We start from the raw sequence: 23,128 nt of genomic DNA, 5'->3' as shown, positions 1-23,128 counted from the left end.
TTTTATAAAAATTATTTTATTTCGTTTTAAAGAAATTTTCTACAGTTGGCTATGTATACTGTTATTATTGTTAATAATAGTAATATAATAATGCTAAAATATTAGTAATTAACAAATTTTACTAAATAAAAAATAATAAAATAATTTAAATAATAATTATTTATATAAATTGTAATATATCGATCAAAAAAATTAATTTATAAACAAGATTTTACGAATTTTGCACTGATTGATGGTTTGTTATTAAACTGTGATTTTATTGAATTCACTAAGAAAAAAATTATAATTTTTAAAGAATATTTTCAATATATTTAATTTTATTATTTAAATTATTATAAACCTATTTAATTAATTTCTTCAAAATTAATAATTATTATTTTATTATAACTTTTAATTAATAATTAATAATAATTATTATTTAATTGTAATTAAAATTAATGTATTAAATGAATTGTTATAAAAAATTGTAAATATTTTATTGTTAATTTATAAGCTTTGTGAAATATTAAATAATTATGTAATCTTCGTTATTTTTGTTTTTAGCGAAAAAAAGTAATAAATAATTTAATGAAAATTAAGGAATAAATGAAAGAAAATATTTTACCATATGTTAAAAAATATTTTCAGTCATTTATCATTATTAATTAAAATATTTTAATGTTTTATTCTTACTTTATTGTTTCCGACGTTTTAAATAGTTAACAGATAAGTTGTATTAAAGTTGGTTTGTAAATAAAGTTTTAAAAATACATAAAAAATTTTAATTGTTGTCTTCATTAATTTTGCGTTTTTCTAAACCCTTAAAATAGGCAACCTCAATACATTGATGTATAATTGAAGCATTTTACAAATTGTTTTTATTGTAAAAATAATTTGAAAATAAAATTATAAAAATGTACGAAAAATAATATATAAATTTTTAAATAATCAGAGAATATTATTTTCATTTATTTTAGAATTATTAAAATAAAAATTTATTTAAGTTTTATGGAAAATTCGCGGGTTGACAGTAGCGCCATTGAAACAAACATTTATCTGACTTTTGGATTTGTTGTGTTTTTATTTCTAAATTAAAGAAAAAACAAATTTGAATATAAAAAAGTAACAATTTTATTATTAATTTAATTTGTGAGTTTTTCCCTAATTGAAAAAAATGGCTGGCCGTTTAGCGGTGGTACGTATTAATAATTTATCAATTGTTTTCCATTGATAATTTCGCTTTTTAAACATTTATTTTGACATTTTAATATTAATGTATTCTAAAAATTGTTATATTATTAAATTATTCTATTTACCTGGTAAAATTATTCACTTGCAGTAATTAAATAAATGTCCTTTCAACAGTGACATGTTTCAACAAAAATTTCTTAACTTTTATAAACATAACCTCACTTTCAAAAACATGCTCCATCCATGCGGTATAAAAATAATAATAATAATAATAATAAATCCTTTAAATGTAGAGTAAATCAAATGAAGATTAAAAATATTCTAAATGTTACAACTAATTTTAATTAAATCGTTTAAATTTCTTTTTTAATTTATATTTTTAAACATAAACTAACAATTTTTAAATTAATAGGTAGGTGGAGATGATTTGAATGAAAAATCAAAGACATTTGTATTCATAGGCGAAGGTCATACTTTAGGTCGTGCACTTGTTACAATAATGCAAAATTTGTACGTATTGTTTTTTTTAATATAGTATTAAAATATAATTTTATTTTTGTGTAAATAGATTTGAATTTTGCTTTATAATTCATTTTTTCGCATGAAAATTTTTTTTAAAAATTAAATTCAATGTTTTATTAATAAATAATGTAATAATTAAAATTTTTTTTTAAGTGCTGACGTGATGTATTGCTCTTATACAATTTCTCATCCAAATGAAGACAAAATGATGGTTCGAATACAAGCAAGGGAAGGAAGAGCCGTTGATATTTTACGAAGAGGTCTAGAAAATTTAAACGACGTTTGTGATCACACTATTGATACCTTCGAACAGGCTATGAAAGATTTTCGAGAATCAACATGAAATATTAGCAATATTTTTATAGTATTAAATTGTTATTTATGAAAAAAAAATTTTTAACTTATTTTCATCCTGAAATTAAAAAAATTTAATTAGTTATAAATTCCCTTAAAATTTTATTACTCTTTTAATGTTTGTATTAAATAAGAAAAGTTGATAGAGAGGAAAATTTCAGAAAAATGTTAAATATATTTTTTTTACACATTACAATTTTATAAATACACATAGAAAGAAATTTTTTTTTTAAATATTCACATATTGTACTAAATTTTAAAATATGTAAAAAGTTTTTAAAATAAAATCCAATCACTCTATAAAAGAAAAATATGCAGTAGAACTTGATTTATTAAAAATCGAAGAACAACACACACACACACATTTCTCTTGAGACAAGAAATACGATAAATAGAACAACTTGATATAAATTAAAATTAATTTCTATCATCTGATTTCTCTTAAATAAAAAATATATATATATATAAATACAAAAAAATTATTCAATTTCGTATATTCTTTTCTTTTTAAATTGGTCGCTGTCCTGTACTTTTTACTTGAATATATGATTCAAGCATTTCTTCAATTGACCACCATTTAAAAGGAGTCCCCACACATAATTTTGAAGAAAACACATGATTCACATAAATACCTAAAAAAAAAGATATCCAAATCCAAAAGATTGGATGAAATACTAATTCCTTTATTGTTGTTCTGAACCTCGAAATATTATTTTGCCTGAAAGAAATGTTTATTCTTTTTTTTTTAAATTAAACTTTTGTCAATTATTTACTAGCAAATTATAAATTAATTTTTTAATTTATAAATAAATAAATTTTGTTACCTTTGTTGAATATGTTGAAGGGACAAACTTTCAATGTATGGTGACTCCTGGGGAATATCTTCCTCTGGATGCGACCAAATTTCACTCTCTGCACTCTCATAACTCGTTGAAATTAAATAATTCGTTGTATTTCGAATAATATTATTATTATTTTCTTCTCTGGAATTCCGCCTCGATTCGGCTTGCTCAAATATTTCACGTAATTCACCAATACTGCTCGAACTGCTACTTTCGACAAAAATTATATATTTATTCTTAATTAAATCCTTGAAGGAAAAATATATTTAAAAAAAAAGAATATTTAAATTATCGCACAGCAACCCACAGGAGATAAAGAACATTTTCTGCAAGCACAACAGTAATAGCGAATCATTATTTTAAAGCTTATAGAGGAGCAGAAAAAATAGATTTTTTTTTCTAAAATCAATAATTATTATATTATTAATATAATTTCTAGTCCTCTTAGAATTATTAAATTCTATGTGAAAAAGAAAAATCATATTGAAAACTCACTCTGTTCGAACAAGTTTTTCATTTTCCCATTTTTGAGTTTCATAATTCAGTGATGGCCTTCTTAAAGTAACGCGACCAGAAACGGAATTTCTCTGTCGGGTTCCTTCCTATAGAAAAAAAAGAAACAAAACATCAGAAACTCAATTTTTTTTATTTTCGAAATAATTGTCATGCTGTTATTACAATACAAAATTTTAATTTTGTTTACACTTTTTCACTGTTAAAAAATATAAAGTGAAATATTTTAATTAATAGTTATTCACAAATTAATAAATTCGTTAATTTAACTGGTAAAATTAAAAATAAGCAGAAAGCAAATTGTTAATAAATCACACACACACACTACAATAAGCGGAACAAAAAAATATTTCATAGAGATTGATGTGGGTAGAATAATAAATAATTATTCTCCAGGAATCCAGTTTAATTTGCATCTACGTTGCTTAGCAGCTGTTAACGGCAAAAATTAAATTATTGAAAATCGCAACAAAAAATTAACAATATTGAATATTTAAATTAAAAAAATTATTATATTAGCAAACTCGTTGCCTTTAGGTCTTGTTGACTTCCCAAAGGTCTCGATATCGCTGCAATGCTAGCTCTCCTTCTAGCCATCTAAAAAAATCAAATGAAAAGAAAATTCTTTAATTTCTTTTTTCCTTTTTTTTTTAGAAAAATGTGAGAATAAAAAATACAGCAAAAGCTTGGCGTGCAAACGCAAAGCATTAATTTGCAATTGAGAAATATGAATTTTTTTTTCATGTCCTGAAAATGCGAAAAGAAATGTTATTTTTAGAAAAAATGATTTTTAATTGAAAAAAAAGACAGGTATTTTGTTTACTTTTTTTTATGATTCCATCAATCCAAAGAATAATTTGAATAATATTTTGTAAATTAATTAGTTTTAACAATTAATTTTTTTGTCACCTATTTAAAAAAAACTGTGATGATTATAATTGGGATTCGTAAAAGAAAGTAAAAACGATTTTTTTTTTAAATAATCAACTCGTGAAATGAAAATAATTTAAATTTTCCATGAAAAATTGTGATATATGATGAGATTAGAGGAATGTAAAAAAAATGTATGTGTGAAAAATGAAAGAAGCTGCAAAAAATAGCAAACAAGTGTCTTTCAATATTTTCGAACCATCGTACGATTATTGGTAGGCACAGCGCGATACCGAATTCGAGGAATATCATCGCCCAACTCACTGGGATGTTCTTCGATGACAATGTTGTTCTCCATCAGTATTCGTCTGAAAATTCAATGACAGTTTCTATTTCTCAATTTCGATAATAGAAAAATTATTTTCCTCTTTTATCTCGAGAGCTAATTCAAATTATTGTGCGCAGAGAAAAAAATAATTGAACAAAATCTTATTTTTTTTCGAGAGAGAGAGAGTAAATAAAATAAAAGGAATTAGCTCTAGAATGAGAAATAGATCATCGAATTCTCACTTGGTCTCGTTGATCTCAGTGGAAAGTTTTTCGCATCTAGTTTTGAGAAGTTGAAGATAACGATCGGCGAGTAATGCCGCTCGTGAAATTCGACGTTCCTGATGAACGGCACCGAGTGTTTCAGCAACGCAGGACACCCTATGAGCGCATTGATTGATCATTTCGAGCTGCAATCGGACCCTCTCAACTCTTTCAAGGGACTCCCTGTCGGTGCAGAGTGGTGCGAGATCCTGACGTTTCGTCAAAAATTTCATCTCTTCAACTTGGTTTCGAGCAAATAGATCGTGTCTCGTCAATTTATTTAATTTAGTTTTTTAAAATTTCTTTTTGCAAAATTGTTAGTAATTTATTCGAGAATATCACGATTAATTCGACAGAGACGCGACGCTTTTTGCTTCTTTTTTTTTTATTTTTAAAAAAATACTTTTTAAAAGTTCTCCTATTTTCTAAGGTACTTTGGTGTTCTCGCTTGCCTGTATGTCCTGATTCATTTTCTCCACTTCCACTGTCAGGTTCCGCTCCGATTGATCCCTCTGCCTCTGTGAAAGTGTCAACCTTCGGGAAAGTGTCATCCTGTCCGTCCTGAGACCCACCGAGAAAGTCGTGTACTTCTTCTAAAAAAATTTAATTTAATTCCTCTTTATTTATAATTTTTAAAAAATACGAAAAAAACACGAATTTTTTTTACGCCTTAAATTCGATTCGAAACCTATTTTAATTAATCACTGTTTTTTCAACAAAAAAAAATTAAATTAAAACTAGAGCTTTTGATAAATTTTCTATTTCAACAAATTTGATTTGATTTATTATAATTGAAATTTTCGATTCTGATGAATTTTCAATTTACATGTCAAAATCGAACTTGGAAAGAATCCAAATTATTTTTTCTTAAAGACTGAAATTAAAATCAAATTTACTCACCTCAAGTTCATCTTCCGACAAATTCTCACTGAAACAAAAAAAAAAAAATAGAGGAGAAGTAAACTGTAATATGTCATCGATGATTTACTTCACACATTAAGTAAATAAATAATTTTTCTCGCGCTTGTAATTTTTTTTCTAATTATTTTTACCATTTTTTATTTTATTTATTTATATTTTTTTTGTCTAAATGAAATAAATTCCTTCATTTCGGGAAATATTGCCCTTAAAAAAAAATAAAGAATGAAAAATGTCTTTTTAAAAAGTGATTAAACGATAGAGTCATTGGGTGAGTGATATGATGTGGATAAATTTTTTTTTCGCTCGACCCTCAAACTGTCAAGACGACGATATATAAGTATTATTAACTTTCGAAAAAGCTGCGAAGAATCTTTTCACACGCGACAAATCAAGAGATTCAATGCAAGCGATCGGCCCGATATGAAAGATCCGAAAATAGCAGAGAAGTCGTACATTGGATAGACGTCTGCTTGTATATATTATTATGAGATTGAAAGTTTTCTTTGGAAATCGTCGTTTCAACATTATTGTTTCCTTCAAAAATCGTTAGAAATCGATATTCATAAATCTATTTCAAAAAAAAAGAACAACAAAAAAGCTATACGCAATTTTTTCACGTGAAAAATTTTTCACCAAAAAACATTAGTCATTAAAATTTTTTTCTATTTCAAAAATAAAAAGAAAATTAAATTCTAAAAATTTTCATTGGTATTAAAAATTATTATTATATCAAAAATGTTTAATTTTAATTTTTATATTAAAAGAATATAATAAAAAAACCCTGATTTGAATATTATTTAAAAATTCAACAAATGGAAAAAATACCTGAATTCAGACTGAAGATCTGTGTAGTTGGCAATGCCTGATTTTTCAAGATGATCATCTGTAAAGCTTGGGAAAGCTCTCGGATAAATTTGCTCTTTATCGAGAGACTGAAGTGGAGATGATAATATTATATCTTTAGAGTGACAATGACATTCACTGATATGATTTCTGTTGTTTTTACTATCAGACAATGATCGTTTGTGCGTCCAGACTTTCTGTAAACAAAATAAATTAAATAAACAATAAAAAAACAATAAATAATACATAAACAATAAATATATAATAAATAAACGAATAAATTAATTAACATAAAATTTAAAAAAATTTGTCCATGAATTCATAGTAATGTAAAAACTGTTTTATTTTTCATTTACCAAAATATCAGGAGAGAATATTGATTAAAACCCTTTTGGTAATCAAATTTGAATAATTCAAATAATTCGAAAGTGAAATTAAAAAAAAAAACATTAAAATTAAAATGAGAAAATGTAGCAAACTAGCCTTTCTCCCCAAGGTCTCGATTCAGGGTCTGATCTCTGGAACGATAGAATAGTTCAGGAGATATATATACAATAAATTTATGATTCGGGGTCAAGTGATTGAAATGCTACAAAGTACACAAGAGTTGCCTCCTCTTAATTAATGAAAAAATGTGTTAATAAAATATTGAACTTAATCATTAATCTTCTACTTGATTGCAAAATATTTATACAATTTAAAAAATAATTGTTTCTTAATTGCAATAGACAATACGAATTAAAATATTAATTTCATTTCCTGTCATTTATATTTCAAAATTTTAATAATAATTAATTTTTACTCATTTCACTTTTTTCTAATTATTTTCAAATTCTAAAATTTAATATTTTCAATGTACTTGTTATTATTAACGATTTTTTAAAATAATTTATTAGCATTAATTAGTTAATAGAAAAGTATTTCTTTATTAGAAAAATTGACTTCATTGATTATGAAAGACAAAACATGAACCAGATTCATATGTAAGTTTTGTTTTAATTTTTTTTCGATTAGAAACTCAGGCATTCACTTTCTCTGTATTTCCTTTCTGTTCTTAAAATGTTTCTAATTGAATTAACATACTTAATGTTGATGATAAATCCTTTTTTTTTTTGCTTTTTGAAACAATTTTTAGAAAAAAAAACTTGCAAGGAAATTTATTTATTTTTAAAGGTCAGGGTTCTTGTATCAATAAAATGATTAGAGTAATTTTTTATCGCCCTTTCGAGAATACTAATAAATAATATACGAAAAATATTATACAGTTACAATTGATAGAACGAGTTTAAAACGATAAGGCAAGTGCTACCGTCGGATATATATATATAAATATTAAAATTCCCGCGACCTTCGCTCCAATGATAGTAACTTTAAGAGAGTGTTGCAGTTCCCCGTTGAGATTTTCGATTTGATATTTCGTATCGTTGAAAGAATTTTTGAAAAAAAATCTTTTTTTTGAAAAATTTATTCTATTTTATCCTCGATATTATCACACATTTTTCAATTTCTACAATTTTTCTTTTTCAAATAAAAAATTTTCATTTTTTTACTTTTTTTAAATTTTTCCTATTTTGTGATATTTTTTTCTACATTTTATAATTATTTTTAATTATAGCTTTAAAAAAAAAATTTTCTGTAATTCAAATTTTTTTTAAAATATAATTATCCATCATTTGAAATTGAAATAAAGTATTAATTTATCGTGTGCGCGCGCTCAAAAGGAAAATATTATTTTTCTTATATCAAATATAATAAACGAATTGGCGAGCGCGTTTGACTTTTGCCGCACTTTCAATATAATATTTATTCACGATTGCACTATGTAAAGAAACCGACTGGGCGGAAGAAACTGTCTCTAAAACGGAAAAGAAACATTCATTTTCAATAATTTTATAAATTATTTATTTATTTACGAAAACAAAAAATAGTTCAATGAAAATAATGACTTTGAAAAATAAATATGATTTAATTATAGATAATTATTTATTTAATTATTATGATAATTATTATTTAATTGATATTAACAATTAATATAAAAAAATTTTTTCTTTTATTTCTTTAGAAAACTAAAATTTTAGTAAAAAAAAAAAAATTGTTCAGAAAAGTGAAAATCTAATTCATATCAATATTCTGAATAAATTCTGTTTATGTTGAGATTATAAAATAATGATTATAATTATCATAATTTGTTTTCCGATATTCTCAATATTTAAGTATCATTTAGCAAAGAAGTTAGAAATTCTCAAAAGGCTCTAAAAAATCTCGTGTCATCTTTAAAATTAGAAATTCTAGGAATCGTTAAATGTTGGAAAATTTGAAAAGGGGATCGTTAACGATCAAGAGATACTTTAAAGTGAAATAGAACTTGAAAATAAACTAGACTTGAGATTCTTGGTAAAAAAAAAAAAAATTCACTGATTCAATTGCAAATTTCAATAAACGAAATATTTCATTTCTCAAACACGTCATGTTTAGAGTAGGAAATGTCAAGAAATCTTCTTATAATTCAATTTAATCTAATTTTTCTTTTGAATTGCAAATAAATAAAAGAAATATTTTTTTTTTCTTAATTTTCCAAAAACAGATGACCTTCGAATCAAGGGATAAGTAGTCATGACATGTGATCGCTGAGTAAAATAATGATCTATTTAAGGCTAGACTCTAGAGGCACGACCTTGCCTCAGGCTTTTCGATTAATTGTATAATTATCTCGTATGTTACCGATGCAGGTAAATGGATGCCATTCCTTTTTTTTTTTAAAAAAAAACAAAGAATGCAAATAATAACGAAAAAGATGATCTTGTTCTTAATAACCCCTGAAGGTCCCTATTCCAACTTTCACAATATTGCCAATGCAATCTCCAATATAAATACAGAAAATAGTCTTACACATCCCTTTAAATTAAAAATAATCAGACTTCTCGGATTAATTTCTTATTTTTATCGTTCAGAAAATTAATCTTCCTGACCTAAAAAAAAATTTTTTTTATTCTTCCAAATATTTCAAAAGAATAAGAATTTCCTTATTTTAAAAAAAAGTTAAAAATTCGACTGGGAAAAAATGAAAATAAAAATTGTGAAATCCCGCAGGTGAGTTTATATGTATTTTTTTTCTCATTAGAGTTTAATTAGAGTGCTTAAAAAATTATTAATGATCATTCGCAAAACGAAAACGGAAAGTTAATCTCAAGTACAAAGCAATAGACGCTGCTTCGTTTAATCATAATAATTCTTATAATCATTCCTGATCGGTGTCAATTGCTTCGAGATCCATTCTGTATCTCATCACACATATCAGCGTCTCGATCAGGAAAAACTATCGACTTGTAAATACAAATTAAAAAGAATACAATTAAAAAACAAATTAAACAAAACTCTTCAAAATACAGTGATAAAGTCTTTTAGATTGATAGATTAATTAAGTTCTAAACAAAGAGATTTTTATAATTTGTATATATTTTTTTTAGTATATTCATTTTTTCATTGAAAATTTTAAGATGGATTAAAAATAAAAGAAAACTGAAAAAACAAATTTAGAAATAATAATAAAAAAAATAATTTTAATAATTAAAATTCTTTTTTGTCCCATTTAATAATAAAATTCTAATTAATGTGCAAATTTTATGGGGCTGGACTAAATCTCTAATTTATCTTTTAGACTAGTCAAAAAAAAAAAATTTTCCATTAATTAGAATTTTGAAAAATAAATATAAAAAAGAAAGAGTAAAATAATAGAAATATGTGCAAAAAAAAAAAGTTATAAACTTAAAAAATTCTGAAATAATTTTAATTAACAATTAAATTTTAAAAAAATCTAAAAATATTATTAGAATAATTAAAGAACAAAAATAAATTATTTCATGTACTCTAAAATATTTCTAAATAGTTAAAAAAAAATTCAAATTCAAATAATTCTGTAAATTTTTCAATTTTTGTTTTTGAATATTTGTAATTAATATATTTCTCATGTAAATATAGTGAAAAAATATTAAAATTAAAAAATTGTCAATCCCAAAGGTAGAAAGAGAGAAAACGAATAAAGAAATAAAAAGAAATAAAAAACGAGGGAAAATATAAATAAATAAAAATTAATATAATAAATAATGAGAAAAGTTAAAAAAATAAAAATGAAATTTATTTATAAAAAAAATTTTCACTGACCTCTCGATTTTCTTCTTCATTTTCTTGTTTTGAATCCTTCGAGGGTGTATTGTAATTAGCAATGTCAACAGGATCACTGACAGCGACTTGTCGATCACCTTTCGAATTAATTCGATCGCACTCACTGTCGGAACTATCCTCTGCGCTTGACATCGCGGTTACTACTGACGATGTGAATTTGTTCACAATCTCATTTCCCGATTCAACGCCGCCACTATTATTGCTAATAGCGCTACACACTTCGGTCATTGAAGGCGAAACACCTTTAAAAAAATTATAATAATAAATCATTCCTCTGTAATCGACATTTATTTCGATTTTACATGTTTACAAAAAATGAAGATATTCTATTTTTTTCTGTGTTCAATTCTAATTTTTTCAGATTTTTCAGGACAAAAAATGGTATTTTTTTAGATTTTAGATTATTTTATTATTAACATTTTTATAATTAATTAAAATATTAATTCAGTTAAAAAATTCTAATTACAACAAAATCAAAAAAAAAAAATTTAATTCCTTTTTATCAAAATTGTAGCGATCACACGCTCGTTTGTTTCACTGGAAAGCCGAGGTTTTTTCGAATAAATGTATGAAAGTGGGATAACAATAGATTTCCGAGATTTAAAAATCAGGGAAAAAAAATGTATTGTTGTCCCAAGTTCATCTTTATTATATTTCATTGGAAAAATTCTCCGTTTTCCAATGAAAATGAAAAGAATGAAAAAAATATAAATAAAGAAAAACTCACCAAAATTTTCGTTAATCTCTGTTTTTTCATTGCTCGAAAAATGAAAAAACGGAGAAGCTTCTGGCATTGGAAATCGTCGTACGGTAACTTTACTGTAACTAAGATTACCATTTAATTTCGAATTTTCCTCTGTTAATTTCTCACTTTCCATAATTTCTTCTTTTGTAATATTTTTTCTCTCTTCTCTAAATTCTTCATTTTCCATATTTTCTGTGCAAATTTCAGTGTTATTTTCGCTAATTTTCAATTTCGTTTGATTTTCAAAAAATATTTTTTGTGGAAAAATCAATTTTGAAGGAGCAATAATAATAGCATTTTCAATTTTTGGTCTATCTGTTTTTGGCTCTGAAATATCATCATCATCATCATCATCATCTTGACAAAGAATTTTATCAGGCGATGCACTATCGGATGATTCGGAATTATTAACAATTGTTCGATATGTATTTTTTTCAAAATTAGTCAATATTTCTTTATTTTCTTTATTTTGTGCTGAAAGACTAATTGAACGTTTATTATCCATTTTATCATCATTATTATTTGCCTTGAGTGATTCAATATCGAATGGCCTCTGAAAAACGGAGAGTTTTCGTTTTGGAATTGATTTTATATTTAATGTTGGTGTTATAGAATAAGCTTCGTCTATTTTGTTACGATTTATTGCCTCATTTGAATCTATTGACGATTGCATTGTGACTTGTGCAATTGAATTAGAATTTTTCATTAAATTAATATCTGGCGCATCTCCCTTTGACATTAAATGATGAGATTCATCATTTTCTAGAGATTCGCCAGGAATTATTAACTCGGGATTTGGAGTCGGTGGTCTTGTATTTGTGTAAATGCATCTGCGTCTGAAAAAAAAAAATGAAAAGTAATAAATTGTTTTTTATTTTTTAAATGAATGATAAAATAATTACTTGTGATTTTTCGTAAAGAGCTCTTCTTGACGATTTGATACGTCATCAATCGAATCTTGAATAATTTGATCTAGGGCTTCTACAATTGGTTTTATAATGGAGTTCTCGTCGATTTGAACTTGAGAGGATTTTCCCTGAACATTCGAAATTTCTGCTCCTGATGAACTGCCTTTTTCAGATTCTCGATTCGCCGAGAGCGAAGTCATCGATGATTCTGACAAAGCCAATGATTCGTTCTCAATAGAGCCGCTGAAAATATTAAACATAATTAATATTTTTTTAATTAAATTCAAAAAATCACTAATGTTCAATAACAAGACATCTTGAAAGTTACTATTTTTTACTCGTTTTAATATTGGAGAAAGAATTTTGTTTTCTATCGAATTAAAGTTGGTAAATTTAATTAATTAATATTATTTGATTAAAAAGGAAAAATAATTTCTTTCCTGTAAATCAGAAGCAATCAAATTAATTATATATTTGTCGACAAAAGTCAATAGGTAACAATCTGAACAATAATGCGTTCGAGTTGATTTATTGGAACGATAATCCTTTCTCAGGATTGGAATGGGTTCAGAAGGTCGCATTTAACTCTGGTTAATTCAGTATTATGTATAAATGCAACGAAAGGTGAATTGGACTTGTTGGAACACCTACAATGTCGAGCACTAACCAGATTCTTGTGTAATCAGGTTTAAACACTTCGCAACTCTCCTCTATCATTCTAACGGGTGTTTCTCTAAATAATATGGACCACAACAAGTCCATTATATTGACAAAATGAAAATTCAAACCAAGTTAAAAAAATTAAATCAAAAAAAAAAAAAACATAAAAGTTTAAAAATAAAAATATCTATAAAGATTAAAAAATAAAGAACAAAAAGAAAAATTTAACAAAATATTCGAATACACTTACAAGCTTCTAATTTTGATCATTCAGGTAGATCTCACTTCAAATTATTGCAACTCCAAAATCTTCAAATTAGAAAAATGTAATTAATTTCAGTTTTAAATTTTACATTTTTTTTCTATGAAAAAATTTCCAATTCCAATTTAATAAAAAAAAGAAAAAAAATCTTTTAAAAAATCATTGTAAAAATAATTTCTTTCTTTGGAAAAAAATGTCTAAATGTGAAATAAAATAAAAGAAAGAAGTAAAAAAATAATTTAATATCAAGATTTTCTAAATAAAAGAATATTCGACTTTGTGATATTTTTCTAAAAAAAAGTGACTCAGTTTTGAAGAAAGGATGAATCGCGAGAGCAAAATGGTCCATTTAAGATTGAATGAAACGAAGAAACTACTTTAGACGTCTGTATTTTCTAATCGTATAAGTCGTGTCCGAGACCTTCATTCCTAATTGCATAAGCAATCAATGGTGCAGATGCCCGGTACAACTAATTAAAACCCTCTGACGTTTCTGTTAATTTAACAATCAATCAATTAATTATCGAACAAATCAATCGGTCAATTAAAATCTCAACCTTTGAAGAAAACATATTCATTTGTTTACTGAGAATGAATTTTCATTATTTTAACAAGTAGAATTTATAAAGAATATTTTTTTTCAATTTTAGAAATATTTTTAATTTTATAAAATTTAAATTTATTTTAAATAAATTTCTTGCCAAATTTAATAAATATTATTAATAAATATTATTAATTAATAAGAATTAATAATTTTAATAATACTTATGAATAATATTAATTAATTGGTAAAATATTTATAATATTCTTGTATTCATTGTAAAAAAAATTAAAATACAAAACATGTCTCGATAATTATTGATAACTGTTTCAATTAACATTAAAAAGCAAAAAAAAAAAAAAAAAATGAAATCCCTTAAATCACGAAAGTGCGTTTTCTTCTTTAAAAGAAAATTAGAATTTTAAATAGAGGTCAATCTAAGAATTATTTAAAAAAATGAAATATTTACATTCTTTAATAGTTTTCAGAAGAATTATCAATATTATTATTGAAAAAAAAATAAATTTATAGCTGACCTTAATAATTGAAATAATTAGAACGACGCTATTTATCTATTATAAATTATTCTTCTGACAATATGCGAATGTAAATTAAAAGTTGTGAAAAAAACTTTTTTACATAAATTACATTAGTGTAACGAAGACAAAGTATTTTTTTTTTTAAATTAAACAATAAAGATTACTGATTAATTAATATCAAAATCGTTTTCTAGATTTTTTTTTCGTAAAGAAATATCACTAAAGTCGGATTCATGTAACAAAAATTGTAATTACAATTATAATTTAAATATTCTGATTACAATTACAAGTTTTAAGTTGTAATTATAATTGTAATTTAAATATTCTAATTCTAATTATAAATAAATTAAAATAATAATTTTTAAATTAAATACTATAACGGCCACATTTTTGTTAATTAATAAAATAAATTTCAAGAAAAATTAAAAAAATTTATAATTTAATTATTATTCATGAAGTGAAAAAATAATTTTTGTATGTAATTGTAGGAGGTACTAGAAATTTTTTTTCAATATTTTCAAAAAATTGTTTTATAAATTTTATTTTGTAATTAAAAAATTAAAAATAATGAATAAATGTGAATTTAAATGAAGATTTTGAATATTGAAAATTTTTGTCACAAAAAATGGGTTTTCTTTTAAATCTCACAACTAAAAAAAGGCGATACACACGTGAGACTGATTGCCCGCAAAATCGAACGTGCAGTTCGAGTGCCATCAGCCGACTAAAAAGTTGCAGTCATATACCTTCGCACCACAACTATACGAGTGGATGTTCCCAGTAATCGCGAGGAACGTAAATATACACATGACTTCGCGAGTACAAGTTCACGTACACAATTACAATAAAAAAAAAAGAGAAAAGAATTCACGCTCTTTAATTCTCCCTTACAGACAAAAATCACCATTCAATACGAGGAATCAAGAGAGGCTGCATCAAACAATATTTATTTAACTGATTTTAACTCTGTTTCTTTACACACATAATTAATAATAATTGTTTTTAATCTTCATCAAAAAAAGAGCTTTAAAAAAATAGTATTTTTTTAAATAAACAAATGAAGCAATTCTAAATTATTTGAAAATTGTTTCTATAAATAATAACATTATTAATATTTGGAATTATTATTACATATTAAATTAAATTGTTCATTTAATTTAACAATTAACTTGTAATTAATTATATTTTTTCCAACTATTTAGAAAAAATAGAGAAAAAGTAAAAAATTTGATTCTAAACAATTTTTAATTAAAAAAACAAATTATGAAAATGTAATCAAATGTGAAAAGAAATGAAGAATAATGTAAAAATAAAATTATTTTTCTAATGAAATTGCTTTAAAAAAGACACTTGAGATGTAGCGCAGCTGGATTGAAAAAAAACAAATGGAGAAAAAAAATCGCAAATAAGGAACCAGACGAGACGGAAGAACGAAAGTAGTGAGAGGCAGGAAGGTACAATAAATAGGGCAAGGTCCTAAAGTGGTTCATGCAACATTACCAAGTAAATCGATTCAATTTTTTTTTTCTTCTTAATTCAGTTATAAAATTTGTTAATAACTTATCTAAAGAAAAGAGAAAAAAAATAGCACCAAACGAGCTGATTGTAAGCCAATTTAAAAAACTCGAAAACCAAATAAGAGCCCTTTTCAAGGACAACAAAAGACAATTTAATTTATTTTCCATTTTCCAATTTTCTTCTACAAATTCATGTAATTTTAATTTATTTCCTTTTTTCTTTTATCGGGTTTATAATTTTTAAAATTATAAATTGTCAAAATAATTTAAAAGTAAATTTAAAAAAAGGAATTTTAATTTCCATTTTCAAAAAAAAAACTAATAAAATATGGAGAATTTAATTCATTGACACTTTATAGGAGGAAACAAAATTTTTTAAAAGGGAAAGAAGGTCGTGTGTCTTTTTGATCAGGGCAATGCCCAAGGACATTTTGTCAACAAGTGCATCGTCCACATTTCTATTTTTACTAAAAAGAAAAAAAAAAATCTCGTGACCTTAAACCAGATTCTTTTATGTGGCTTTACGCGACAACGACATTGCGTTAGGTGTGTGAAGTTTTAATTTAATTTAAGAAGAAGTGACTTACGAAAATTGTCGATGAACTTTGGGATCCTCGATTGTAACTTGTAGGCAAAAATCTCTTTTTTCATTTTTCCTATTGACACGTTCTTTTACCTGCAAATATTACATTTTGTTTTTGTTTTTATAATAGTAAAAATTTACTATTAATATTGAACCATTAAAATTAAAAAAGGAAACAATTTTTTGTATAATATTATTTAAAAAAATTGATGTTATTTCCGTTTCTCTTTATCAAAAGAAACTTTCCTGTTAAACCATTCAAATTTCTAAACTTTCAATCTCCAGACCTTTCGTAACAATTTTTCCATCACAAAAGAGAGAGAGGTCAAAAATCTATCTAAAGTTACGATCTTATCTTTTGTCATGAAAATTGTATTTCATTTAACATGACGGTAAAATCAATAACTAAATTATTGTCAAGAAAAAAATCCACGTGTCAAGGTAAAAAGTTTATTTTTTCATTTAATTTTAATAATTAAAAAATCAATAGAAAATAATTCCTAACTTTTTATATAAAAATACTTTTTTTAATAATTAATAACAATATAATAATAATAATAATAATAATAAGTATTTAAAGTATTTTTACCTAAATTTCTTTTTTAGGGTATTTTTTTGTAAACTCGTATAATAAAATAAATAATATTTTTTGGAAAATTTTTTAAAAATCTTTCCCTTCTTTATATCAAGAATCCGATTTTATATTTGGAAAAAAAGAAAACAGATTCCTCCGTTTGGAATGTTTCCATAAAATGACAAATAGCCTTGTATTTTTACGTCATATTCGACTTTCTGACGTCAAAAACGTAAAATACGTTTTCCATTGATAATACAAATTTTGGTCTTAGATTATAAATTATAAATATTAAAAACTATAAAACTTATTCATAAATAACAAGATTAAGAAAATCACTCACCAAATTCATTAAGATGGCGATTTCCTGTTTAAGAATCGATAACTTAGAAACATTGAAGTTTTCATTTTCCAAATTTAACGTAGGAACGTAAGGCTTTTGATCTTCTAGCGATAAACTTTGAATAAAGCTGCAAAATAAATTGTAAAAATAATTAAAATTTTTCATTTTTGAAATTTATAAAAAATGGTGTTAATTAAATAATAAATAATTTAAAAACAAACTTTTCAATCTGTTCAGAAAAAGTGTTTAATTCCTCGTTGCACAAATTTAATTCTTCCTCCAGTTCGGCGATCTTTGAATCGTTTTTTGCACGTTCTGGCGAAAAACCCTGAAACATAAGACACTTTACATTTCTCTCACGTTCGACCTTCACCCAAGTAACTCAAATTTTTATTTTCAAATTTCATATTTTTTGTCAAAATAAATTAACTGCTTGATAAAATTTTTTTTCCCATTTATTAAAAGGAAAAAAACTCTTATTATTGAAAGCAAAAAATAATTATCCATTTTTAGAAAAATGAGAAATAAATTATAAATAACTTTTTCCTTAATTTAAAATTATTCTAAAAATAATTTTTTTTTATAAAAATCTTACGGAAGCTTTAAGTTCGGCGTATAATGATCTTCGTGGAGAAATTTTTGTAACTGTATAAGGAGTACTGTGCATCAATGAATTGACGTAACCGATCGGTGGGGTCATTGATAACTAAAAAAAAAAGGAATTTTGATAAATAAGATAAAAAAAAATTTTTAAGCATATTAAAAAAAATTGTAGCTTACCCGTGACGATCCACTATTATTACTTTTCATTTGTAGCTCTAGATTCTGATTAACTAATTCTTGATTCTTTTCTGTGAGATACTGCAAAGAATTTTTCAATATTTAAAAAATTTTCAACTAAATTTGATTATTTGATAAAATATTTTTGTTTTGTAATTCCGTAAACTTTTGTAAATTAATAAATTTCAAAATATTCTATTCATAAACTACTGTAAATTTAAGGGGAAAAAATAAAATTTACTTGAATTGAACTTTCATAATTCTCTCGACAATTGATGTGTGAATCTTCTAATTCGACGATTGTGTCTTTTAATCCGCTACATTCGATGCATTTATCGTTGTATGCTTTTTCACATTCATCATATTGTTTTTTAAATATTTTCTTCTCCTGAAGAATATGTGACACTTCATTTTTTAAGGCATTTATGCTTTCATTCTACGGAAAAATTAGTAAATAAATATAAAGAATTAAAAAAATTAAAGAACAAAAATTTGAATAAATTTTCTTTTTTTACTCACGTGCTTTTGAACGGATTCTAGTTTAGTTTTCAAAATTGCATTTTCTTTAAGAGTCTTTTGCAATTCTAGCTTGCTAGATTTTTCTCGTTCCTCAGCTTCGCTGAGAAGATCTTTTTGCTCATCGATTTCCTTTTGTAAATTTTTGTTTTTAACTGTCAGTGATTCTCTAAAAATTAAAAATTTTAAATTATAATTAAAAATTAATTACTTTAATTATTTTTTTTTAATTGATTGATTGAATAACTATAATTAATATTTCAATGTATAATACTCACAATTTGCGATTAAGGGAATTTATTTGTTTGTGAAGATTAATATTAACATCCTCAATGCGAAGAATTTCTTCTCTAAGAGATGCATTTTCCTCATCAAATTTTCGTATTCGAAGTCGCAAATCAATTGCTGCATTAACATCATATCCCATTTCAATTTCTGAATCTGCGCTTCTATCTGTTAAACTAATATTAAATTGTTGAGATATTTTACAATAAACATAATATTATAAATAACGTATAATTTATAGATAAAATTCGAGAAATTGACAATATTTTAATAAGTGGAAAGAAAATTTTTTTTAAATGCTTACCCTCTAGTACTATTGCTGTCTGGACTATAACTCGAGACATTGACAACATTGATAAAGGCTAAAAAAAATACAGGAAAATAAGTTAATTTTAGAAAACATTATAATTAAGATAATTGTAAAAATGAATTTTAAAGAGTTATTTCAACATATACAATTAAAATTTTGTAAAAAAATTTCCATTGCATTGAAAAAAATTCCATTGTAAAAAAAAAGAAAATTTTGTTGTAAAAAAATTTCTAAAAAAATAAATAAATAAAACAATTTTATATTATCTAATATAAAAACAATTTTCGCATATGTAAAAAAAGTATTTAATATTTTCCGAATAAAAATTATTTCATTAAAAATTTTTTCTATTTAATAGTAAATCAAAAAATTTTGTCTCAAATAAAAAAAATTATTTATATCTAAAATATTTCTTTATACGCCTAAAATATTATTACATATGGTAAATTTGAATTCAAACGAAAATAGACAACGATGAATAATGTAAATTTCAGTGTTTTGTTGAGACAAACTGTTGAGAGAAAAAAAATGAAAAGAAAAAGGAAAAAAGAAGTATAGTTGATTCTGAGAAGTAAGTTTATCTTCTTATACATTAGCTTTTCAGTAGAAAAGAACAACAATGATCAGACAAGGCAAGAGATATTTTACATTTCATATAGTAGAGACTGATATTCACAGACAGACAATGATTTTTTTTTTAAAGCGCGTAGAATTAAAAAAGAGATTAAAATTGATTAAAAAAATAATTTAAGAAAAATTACTCACGTAATGAAGATTGACAAACTTGATTGCTATCCTTTTGATTATTTTCACTATTTTTTGATTCTTCACCAGATGAACTTGAATCTCTCGTTAATTCATCACTGTGCCACTCGGATACGTAACGATACATATTTTCTTTATTTCTTAAAAAAATGAAGAAAAAAAACTATTATTAATAAACATTAAAAATTTTTCATTTAAATAATTAAAAAAATTAAATAAAAAACATTGTAAAAAGTATTATTTAATTTTTAATAAATAAATTTCATTTTTACTTCTTTGTTACTTATTCTAATTATACGAAACAAAAAAAATTTAAATTACAATAATTGTAATAATTTTTTTTTGTTATCCGGAAAGAAATATTTCTTTTTTCAAACATAAATTACACTTTTTGTTTGTATGTTTTTTACAAATAAAAAAAAATGTTTCTTGACAGATTTATGTTGACTCTACATTACTGAGATCTACCTTGAACTTCAAGTAAAATATTTTAAATTCTTATAAATATCAATACGTTTCAAACGAAACTCGATAATATTCACAAGTTACATAATGAGAAGTCGGTGAAATGAAAATAAGTAGAGTAAGTAGCTATAGAACGTAACAAACTAGAATTAAAAATAATTGTTTTTTTTTCTGCAGAACGTTTTTTTTTTTTTTTTTTTTAAAACGAAACGTTACAAACATTTTTTTAATTACACGACAATGAACTTGCATTTCATTAAATCTTTATCTTAAATTTAGTTTCCAATAAAAAAAATTTTATTTTAAACAAGATTCTTAAATTCTAAAAATTCACATTTTTAGCTTTAAGAAAAATTCGAAAAAAAATGTTCTAAATATAAAATTTGAAAAGTGTAACAAATTATTATTCGGACAAATTTTGCTTTGGTTTAAAATTTTAAATGAAAATTTCATAAATATTGAAATGTAAAATAATTTCTAAATTAAAATTTTTAAATTTTTAATTTGTCCATGAACAAATTTTCGAGCACCCTATACATCAACCACCTGTTTTGCCACGAGTGAGTGGCAATATCAGTCTAATCACAAAACAAGCGCTGCACTCACAAAATATAAAAAAAAAATACTAATAATGTCAATGTTCGTTAACACTTTTTTTTACAACGAGAAATTATCAATTTCACGTCAGGTTTTTGAAAAAAAAACAAAACAAAACAACACTTTTGTTGTATTAAAAATTAAACGATTTTGAATTTAAAATAAAAACACAAATATATTAGATTCAGATATATACATATATCTTCAATGAAACTTAAGTAACCATAAACTCTTTTCAGCAACGTGTGTACCGAACTAACCGAACTAACAATATTAACAACGCCAAGGCTTATCTAAGCTCGAGTCGCTATATAATACATACCGATATATCAACAAACTGCAACTGCTCTTTTCTCTCCTACCTTTGGTGATTGCTAAATAAACTGGTAATTTTCTTATAAAAATTCCCAATATTTTCTATTAATAATTCATTTTTCCCCCGCTTTAGATTATCATCAAGTAAAATTAATTCACGTGTCTGAGAAAATTACAATGTATTTTAATAAAAATTATTGTAAATTCCATAAAAAAAAAATTTTCTCCCTTATTCATTTTCATTTCCAAAAAAAAAAACTATTTTCAAAAATAATTTTAAATACATATAATTTTTAGAAAAATGCCATTCAAAAATAGTTACAAAAAAAATATATTTACAAGAATACAAAAATTATATAAAAAAAAACCGCAACGACTTTACGTCAAATATAATTGACTGACTCTTAAAAAATACAAAAACTATGAAATAGTAATATTTTTTTAATAGTTTTTTTTTATGAAAAAAGTGTATTTTTCAAAATTGAAAAAAAAAATAATAAAAAATCAAATTGCAAAAAAAAATTATATTCTGAACTTACTCGTGATTTTGAATGTTATTATTTCCATCCTGCTTTTTACAGGCTTGAAGACTAGAAATCCAAAGGCGTGAACCTTCTTTAAATAATGGCCAATTAACAAAGCCGTTTGGTGCAACTTTTATAAGAGATTTACGAAGATCATCAAAAAATTCTTTACTGCAAAATTAATGAACAAAATTTTTAGTAGCTATAATACAAAAAAATAATAATAATAATAAAAAAGCGACTCTAAATTTAAAATAAAAAAATAACTTACTGAAATTTATCACTAAAACTTTTGTACAAATATTCAATTACAGATGATATTGACACCTCTTCATCTAACGCGGAACTTGAAGAGGATGAAGAAACTCGAGACGATCGAGTTGAAATACATTTCAAAAAAATGTTTCTTTGTATCACTGGAAAAAATAAAATTAAATTCAAATTCGAAATTGAAATTAAATAAACATTGTTTACTATTTAATAAATTTTAAATAAATTCTAAATTAAAGTTATAATTTATGTTACTAATGCCTTATTCATAAAATATAATATCAAAATTAAAACATAATAGAATAAATATAATAAATAAAAGGATATTCTCAAAAAATATAAAAAATTCGTTATTATATATTCAATTGGAAAAATTGTATTACCATTTTGAAATATGAGTGTCAAAAAAAATTGAAATTACAGGTTATGAATTAATTGTACTTTTAACAATCATATAATTATCTCACCTTCATATTTAGATTGTTCCACTTTGTCACACATAGTAAATATAAATAAAAACAAGAATCCTCAGATAATAAACTTAGATTGAGAATAGCAAAAAAAAAAAACACTTCGTAACCGGCAAACGAATTCACACACGTTTTTACTGAAAAACTAACACATTTCTCTATTACGAGTAATTTTTCCTTTACTTAATCATTAAACAAACGTAAAAAAAACTAGAAAATATTAATTATAAACAATAACATGAAGAAAAACATAAAAATTTACGAAAAGGAAGAAATAAATTACAACCTAACACGAGGATCATCATCACGCTGATTTTGTTTTTAACTGAAATATCGAATCGAATATATATC

General features: G+C 24.0%; 2 protein-coding genes across 12 annotated transcripts; one reads left to right on the top strand and one right to left on the bottom strand.

Moving 5' to 3' along the window:
* The first annotated feature begins 1,003 nt into the window (after positions 1-1,003).
* LOC127280642 (probable DNA-directed RNA polymerases I and III subunit RPAC2) lies at positions 1,004-2,085 on the top strand. Its single transcript, XM_051303795.1, has 3 exons — positions 1,004-1,174; positions 1,583-1,680; positions 1,846-2,085. Exons 1-3 carry the CDS (start codon positions 1,154-1,156, stop codon positions 2,033-2,035), a joined length of 309 nt encoding a protein of 102 aa, XP_051159752.1. The 5' UTR covers positions 1,004-1,153; the 3' UTR covers positions 2,036-2,085.
* A 256-nt stretch (positions 2,086-2,341) lies between these two features.
* Positions 2,342-23,089, bottom strand: LOC127280640 (MATH and LRR domain-containing protein PFE0570w-like). Of its 11 annotated transcripts, none has more exons than XM_051303783.1 (25): positions 22,775-23,089; positions 22,309-22,453; positions 22,053-22,208; positions 20,137-20,276; positions 19,366-19,423; positions 19,055-19,237; positions 18,780-18,945; positions 18,502-18,696; positions 18,261-18,341; positions 18,076-18,186; positions 17,702-17,808; positions 17,481-17,607; positions 16,568-16,656; positions 12,456-12,704; positions 11,536-12,389; positions 10,788-11,050; positions 6,609-6,823; positions 5,763-5,790; positions 5,315-5,455; positions 4,842-5,071; positions 4,531-4,639; positions 3,933-3,998; positions 3,384-3,490; positions 2,871-3,095; positions 2,342-2,782 (listed from the first exon to the last, which is right to left on the bottom strand). In XM_051303783.1, exons 1-25 carry the CDS (start codon positions 22,806-22,808, stop codon positions 2,554-2,556), a joined length of 4,308 nt encoding a protein of 1,435 aa, XP_051159740.1. In that variant the 5' UTR covers positions 22,809-23,089; the 3' UTR covers positions 2,342-2,553. The 11 variants fall into 11 exon arrangements, 10 of the variants coding, with proteins under 10 accessions (XP_051159740.1, XP_051159741.1, XP_051159742.1 ...); XM_051303784.1 differs by having other exon boundaries at positions 2,342-2,764; XM_051303785.1 differs by lacking the exon at positions 3,933-3,998.
* Between the last annotated feature and the right edge of the window lie 39 nt (positions 23,090-23,128).

The sequence above is a fragment of the Leptopilina boulardi genome, unplaced genomic scaffold, assembly GCF_019393585.1.
Source record: "Leptopilina boulardi isolate dan_hultmark-lab unplaced genomic scaffold, ZJU_Lbou_2.1 LbouV2_248, whole genome shotgun sequence".
Classification (NCBI taxonomy): domain Eukaryota; kingdom Metazoa; phylum Arthropoda; class Insecta; order Hymenoptera; family Figitidae; genus Leptopilina; species Leptopilina boulardi.
This window is presented reverse-complemented; position numbering and strand designations above follow the sequence as displayed.

Coding starts and splice junctions, on each gene's coding strand:
- LOC127280642 (XM_051303795.1), top strand. CDS start 1,154: ATGGCTGGCCGTTTAGCGGTG. Junction 1,175..1,582: donor TGGCTGGCCGTTTAGCGGTG/GTACGTATTAAT, acceptor TTAAATTAATAG/GTAGGTGGAGATGATTTGAA. Junction 1,681..1,845: donor GTTACAATAATGCAAAATTT/GTACGTATTGTT, acceptor TTTTTTTTTAAG/TGCTGACGTGATGTATTGCT.
- LOC127280640 (XM_051303783.1), bottom strand. CDS start 22,808: ATGTGTGACAAAGTGGAACAATCTAAATATGAAG. Junction 17,809..18,075: donor ACGCCGAACTTAAAGCTTCC/GTAAGATTTTTA, acceptor CTTATGTTTCAG/GGTTTTTCGCCAGAACGTGC. Junction 3,999..4,530: donor CTACCAATAATCGTACGATG/GTTCGAAAATAT, acceptor TGATTTTTTTAG/ATGGCTAGAAGGAGAGCTAG.